Source organism: Aegilops tauschii, chromosome 4 (assembly GCF_002575655.3).
Source record: "Aegilops tauschii subsp. strangulata cultivar AL8/78 chromosome 4, Aet v6.0, whole genome shotgun sequence".
NCBI classification, from domain to species: domain Eukaryota; kingdom Viridiplantae; phylum Streptophyta; class Magnoliopsida; order Poales; family Poaceae; genus Aegilops; species Aegilops tauschii.
In genome coordinates, this window is record NC_053038.3 from 138726795 (window position 1) to 138733471 (window position 6677).

The window sequence follows — 6677 nt, forward strand, 5'->3', positions numbered from 1 at the left end:
TAAACTAGCTTTGATTTTGGGATTATCTCTCCTTTATGAATAGAGGCTTACTTTGACTTTACTACTTTCTAGCCAACACACTCTTAGTCAAATTGAAGGAAATTGTTTGGTCCAAAATGTACAACATTGCCATGACATTTTGTTATTCAAGAGCAAGGTCTGCGAATTTGTGGCCTGCTCGGATGGATGCGTGTTTAGCTTACCGAACAATATGGTGGGTGGAATAAGATGCGCGATGGTCGGTGGGTTGGGAGCCTAGGAGGATCACCTGTGGCAATAGGCGCGCAAGCCAGGCCACATGTATGTAAATTAAGGGGCTTGATTTCCGGTTTTGTAATGTTCGGGGTGTATATTACTGTATATGGAAAATTCTCTATTTCAACCGACTGATTGACATGTTGCGTCGGTCACGCAACGAGCCGTCGGATCTCTTCAGATTGAACGGACGACGTGAATGCGGGTGGGCAGACGAGGAAAACCTTTGTGAAACTTTATCCCCTTGCTCATCTCGTCTTCCTCCCCTTCGCTTTTCTCTCCTACTTTGGCAGGCGGCTGCTCATGTCCTCCCCTTCGCTTTTTCTCTCCTACTTTGGCAGGCGGCTGCTCATGTCCTCACGCTCCCCTACGGCAGGGGGTTTCACCCAGGGGCTCTCCTTTGGCATGCGGTTGCTCACCCCCCCTGCCCTGTCCGAGAGCTTTGCTACAGGGGAAGGCGGGGTCGCAGCAAAGGTTGTCATTGGCGCTGCTGCGAGGCCTAGGGGTGGTGCTGCAAGGTTTTCATCAACGTAGGGGACGATGCTAGCACTATAACACCTTGTCCATATTGTCCGCAACATGGGCTATGTTGCAATGGACGGGCAGCAACACAGCTCGTGTTGCAAAGCCTCAAGCGCAACACGTTCTTTGTTGCAAATGGATGCGGTCAACGCCGGCAGAGAACAGACGGTTGTCGCACGTGCCATCCAACAGCTGCCGAGGCGGCCAATCCGACCCAAACATCATCCTTTCGACAAGTAGCGTCCGCTGAATTATATGGCATTGAAAATCAGGGTATTGAGACATCAAGAAGGATTTGAGATGAAAACTATACTTTCCTCTGCCACATGGAGAGCATCCTCCGCTGGCAAACCCCACGGGCGCGGTGGCGTATTTATGCCAACGAAGCAGTCCAACGCAAGCAGATAAGTACTAACATGTTGGAGTGGGTGTTAACTGAGCTAATACAGCCAGATCTTGTGGCTTTGTGAAACCACGCAAGAGGCAGAGACGAGCTATACCCGAAATCCAAATAAGCATGTCGCAATCACTTGCAGGAAAATCACTTTTAACCACTACAATTAAACCCGCTCAACTTGCAAGTGACGGCTTTAGTCAGCATCGTACAGCGGTACAGGTCATGGTAGAACAGACGGCAATAACAGAGGGCTGTATCACAGCTCGCCTAATCTGTAAAACTAGGAGTAATCGTACAGGGAGATGCTCTTGTCATCCGAAGCGCTGGCGAGCCGGCCAGCACGGACTCCTTCCCCTCCCGGCGGCCGGAATGCAACGGCCCAGACCTGGTCTGAGTGGTTGCTCATGGTCTGAACTGACGCCCTCGCATTGATGTCCCAGAGCCGGACGGTGCGGTCGCTGGAGCCTGTCGCCACCGCCATGCCATCCGGGCTCACGTCGATGCTCAGCACCCAGCTCGCATGACCCGACATGGCCCCGATCAGGCCCTTCTCCTTGGCATCGTATATGTGGATGTGGGAGTCGTCACATCCGGTCAAGAGCACATGGGGGTCCACCGGCGAGAACACCATGGACCTCACTGGCATGTGGTGCCCCTCCAGGTGGTGGAGGAACTTCATGCGGACCGCATCATACACCGCAATCGTGCCATCCATGGATCCACATGCTAAGAGCTTGCCATCTGGACTCCAGGCCACTGAAAGAACAAACTTGCCGCTGCCTGTTTTATCGGGGCGAGCTCCCTCTGGACGCGGAACAGGAAGGCTGGCAATAGGTTGCCACTTCTCCGTGTCCCAGAGTTTTACTGATCCACTGCCACCACCAGCTGCAGCCAGAGCAACACCCTGACAAGGAAATCATTTCATTCACCTGTTAATAACTCAACCTGTTTGACAAAGTGTATACAAATTGACAGACTGATTCCACCGTAAATCAGAAAAACTAGGGCAATTCATTCACAGGTTTCATTCGTAGTATGTGCTAGCTAATTGGTTACAGTGCCATACAATATACATACATAGTCAAGGTTTCGGACAAAGTGGCATATGTTGATTACGCTGTCAGATCACACAAGACTCAAGCAATAACCATTATCCCACCAAAATATATCGACTGCATATGCAATAAAACCATGTCAATCTAGTTATAGATCATGCATGTGTCAGAACATATTAAAATTTAATCTGTAAAAAGTAAAGTACACATTCGTAAAGTATGGAACAGAAATCACTTTAGAGTTAACACTATATGTCATTGTTGCAATTTCCAGCAAGAAGCAGTGAGTAGCACAAGAAAATAAAATCATCTCACAAAATTAAGTACGATCGTGAAAGTAACAATGTGATTCATATTAACAAGGCGAGATGTAACAGAACGGACAACAGCTTACTTCGGCACATTATTTTTTCTAGCAATACTTACTTTCAAATGTGGACTATGTAAGTATTTGTTAACCAGCTTAGTGAGGCCCCAAAATAATACTGCAGAAAGATGAACTCCAATCATGATTAATTTAACCCCATAATTATCTGCTTTGTTCCTTAATCACCTTAACTTACCGAATATAGTCGTCTAGAAAGCATAGTACAGTAGTACAACATAAACTTCATAGCGTAGAATACAGAAGCTAATAGGTTGAATCACAAAACGTACACGCTTGCAGCCTCTAACAAACTTATCTCACTAAATCAATGCAACAATGGAAGTAAATATTCAGTACGTACCTAAAATAGAAGACAAGGCTGGCATGTCGTAAAATGCAGGCCAGTGCACCACACTGCTTTCCTAAATCGACAACTGCAAACCTCTCCCGCTACATGATTTCCGGATACACGCAAATCATCAATGGCTTATTGTAGCAAATTGGACCCGTGGCATAGTTTTCATGTAACTTTGCAAAAGCAGTCTTGTTTCCTTCTCATTTTTTTAAACCTACTAAAACAACAACGAGATGTCCAGCCAGGCCACTATTTTCCCAGGGCATTCTATACTGAAACGTAGTAAAACTACAGCACTATTTGAAAGAAGCCCACAAATTTCTTCAGTTTCACCCCTCAAGTAGACTTAGTAAGAAGCAAAGCACAATGTAAACCTACAAACTCGTCAACAATCCAAACCAGGCGGTTCTATCATGGCATTCTGTGCCCAAATCAACCAAAGCTAGATAGCATTTCACTGAAGGCGCACACCTTACAAGCATCTCTCAGTCACTCAACCTCTTTGCAGTAACAACTTGTGAGCAAGATCACGGAGGAAAAGGAAGACACAAAGCCAGCGCCATACCTTGGGGTGGAACTGAACGCCCCAGACCTCGGAGGGCGCGGCATCGAGCGTGGCGATGGATGCGCCGGAGTCGACGTCGAAGACGCGGACGTGGCTGTCGATGGAGACCGCGGCGGCTATGACCCCGGCAGGATGCGCCGCGAGGGATATCACTCCGAGCGCGTGCCCTCCCGCCGGGGGGGACGCGGCGGCGAGGTCGTCGGGTTGCCAGGCGCGGACGGTCTCGTCGATGGAGCCGGTGAGAAGCAGCGCCGTGGGGCGGTGGTCAACAGCGGGCACCCACGCGGCCGCCCAGATCGAGTCCTCGTGAGCTCCGTCCACCGACTTGAGCCCCGCAAGCTTCATCGCACCCTCTCTTCTCTCTCACGAACCAAACCCTAGGCGTTTGATCTGGCTGCTGACGGGAGGGGAGCTGGGAGGGGTTCCTGGGTTTTGGAAGAGGTTTATTAGAAAAACGAAGGAAAAAAGGGCAAATCTGGTTTTTTCAAGAAAAATAAATGTGGCTGAGTAGCTGGACCCCTCGTGCATTGGCGCTGCTACGAATCATCCGACTGATACCCTACCACGCCGTCGGACCGACGACACTGCATCCGTTGATCTGTCACAGCAGAACAGTCCCCATCCGGCAATGCAGCGCCGCTCATGTTGTCGGACAGGCGTTCCTATCCAGAGATGCTCCAACGCAACGTGCAGCCCCGGCGATGTTCCGTCGCGGCGCCGGCGGCCCCGAATGATGCTCCATCACAGCAATCGAGGCCCGACGATGTTTCATCGCAGCACCGACGCCAGTGAGGCCACCACAGCAAGGATGATGCTGCAAAGAAAAAACTGATGAGCCTCTGATTGGAACATCCACTCCAACTTTGTCGTCGGCCTAAAAAACAACAGCCATCACAGCGCAGCAGCCCCCTCCTCACAGCAATGCACGGCTCTGCTCCCGCCGCGGCAGAAGCAACTTAGCCGCTGAGAGTGCGAGAGGGCAGAGTGTAGGGGAGAGGGGAGAGGTGGGTTGCTGATTGGATTTTGGTGGAGAGAGGAGAAGGGTGTCACGGGACTCTGCGGATTGGAAGGAAGAAGACGGCTTGGCCGAGAGAGAAAAGGGAAAAGGTGGATGGACGGTGGGGTGGGTCCCATGGAGGATGCATGGCGCGCGAGGGACGGGGCTTAGAGCATCTATAACCAGACCCCTCAAACCCGTCTCAAACGTCCGGGCAGGCCGCCCGGTAGCTGCCCAGTCACGAAAGTTGGACCCAGACGGGCCCCTCGAACAGCCCTCAAATACTCGGGCTGACCGGCACCCCCCATATCCAGCTCAAATATGGGACGAATATGGGGGCGCCCGGGGAGATGAGCTCTGCGGTGGCCTCGTCAGGGGCTCGTCAAACGCCCGGGCTGACAGCGTGGCCCCACACGGAAACGCCCGGAAACCCGGTGATCCGATGGACGCCGCGTCCGTTGGCACGGTGGAAACGCCGCGTGGCGCCGCTCTGGCTCGCCGCCCAAGACGACATCCGGCTATTTAAGCCGGCCGGTGTCCCGCAACCCTAACCCACCCCCTCCCCTGTCCGCGTCGCCAGTCCGAGCCCTTCCACCTCCTCCCTCTCTCGCTCTCGCGCTCTGCCCACGCTCCGGCAGTCCACCATGGTACGGAGCAAAGATCACCTACTATGCCATGCTGATGCCTGAAAGTGCGTTATATCGACTAGAGGGGGGTGAATAGGCGATTTTTATGAATTCTTCACTGAGGAATTTGCCAGTGAGGAAATTCCTTAGCGAAGAACTACTTGCAGTGGAATAAGTACTCAAAAGTATGCATAACAGAACACAAGCATGGTCATCATGATGAAATGAAGACAAGCACAGAGTACAGAAAGCGTAAACACATGATAACACAGGATGAAGACAAACAGACTGAAGAAATTGAACTGAAGAAATTGAGAAAGTCTTCAGTCAAAGTCTTCAAACACAGATATGAACAAGTGCACAACACAGTTATGAGGAAATGAAAGAGTTGAGGAAATAGAACCAGTAAGCTTGGTGAAGACAATGATTTGGTAGACCAGTTCCAACTGATGTCTCAGTTGTACGTCTGGTTGGAGCGGCTAGGTATTTAAACCTGAGGACACACAGTCCTCACCGTATTCTCCTTGAGCTAAGGTCACACAGACCTCACCCAATCACTCGTGGTAAGTCTTCAGGTGACTTCCAAACCTTCACAGACCCGGTCACTCGGCGATCCACAATTTCCTCTTGGATGCTCTAGACCATGACGCCTAACCGTCTGGAAGAAGCACAGTCTTCAAAGGTAACAAGCGTCGGATCCACACATGATCAATCTCTTCAGTGATGCTCAATCACTTTGGTTTTGTGGGTGTTTGGGTTTGGGTTTTCCTTACTTGATGATTTTCGCTCAAAGTCCTCGGAGGATGGGATGCTCTCAAATGACAAGTGTCAGTTTCTCTCGGAGCAGCCAACCAGCTAGTGGTTGTAGGGGGCGGCTATTTATAGCCTAGGGAGCAGCCCGACATGATAAGACATAAATGCCCTTCAATGATATGACCGTTAGGTGGGTAGATATTTTGGGACAGCTGGCGCATCACAGCAACGGTCGGAAATTTGAGTATCAAATTCCTCAGGGCTATCATGTTCCTCACTGTGTAGGCAATCCGCACTGGCGAATTCCTAACTCCTCAGTCAGAACAAATTCCTCAAAGACCAGAAGAACTTCGTCTCTGTCACTGAAGAATATGACTAAACTGTATGAGATTTCCAATGGCTTCACTCAAAGGGATTGGTAGGTGTAGGATTTTGAGTTGAGCATCACATGGAAATTTTTCCTTAGTATTTCCTCGACCCCCTTTAACAGTACAGTGTTTCCTATGACTCAAGAAAGGGAAAATGAAACTACGAAAACAAAAGTCTTCACGCTTCATGTTCCTCAAATGTATACCAAGTCTTCAAGGTCACACCAATTTATTCACTTTCAAAGTCTTCAGAAAGTCTTCAGAAATCCAAAGTCTTCAGTCGAAGAATTTCATTTTTAGGGGTCGACTTTCTCTGTAAATATCAAACTCCTCATAGACTTATAGACCTGTGTACACTCATAAACACATTAGTCCCTTAACCTATAAGTCTTCAATACACCAAAATCACTAAGGGGC

General features: G+C 49.8%; 1 protein-coding gene across 1 annotated transcript; it reads right to left on the reverse strand.

Annotated features, from left to right (window-relative positions):
• Positions 1-1274: 1274 nt before the first annotated feature.
• LOC109785073 (WD repeat-containing protein VIP3) lies at positions 1275-3941 on the reverse strand. The gene is made up of 2 exons (XM_020343680.4): positions 3517-3941; positions 1275-2078 (listed from the first exon to the last, which is right to left on the reverse strand). The coding sequence occupies exons 1-2, from the start codon at positions 3859-3861 to the stop codon at positions 1455-1457; spliced, it is 969 nt and encodes a 322-aa protein (XP_020199269.1). The 5' UTR covers positions 3862-3941; the 3' UTR covers positions 1275-1454.
• Positions 3942-6677: the final 2736 nt, after the last annotated feature.

Excerpts from the sequence above, each read along its gene's own strand:
- LOC109785073 (XM_020343680.4), bottom strand. The coding sequence starts at position 3,861 with ATGAAGCTTGCGGGGCTCAAGTCGGTGGACGGAGCTCACGAGGACTCG. Across the intron at positions 2,079-3,516 it reads GCGTTCAGTTCCACCCCAAG|GGTGTTGCTCTGGCTGCAGC; the intron begins GTATGGCGCTGG and ends TTTCCTTGTCAG.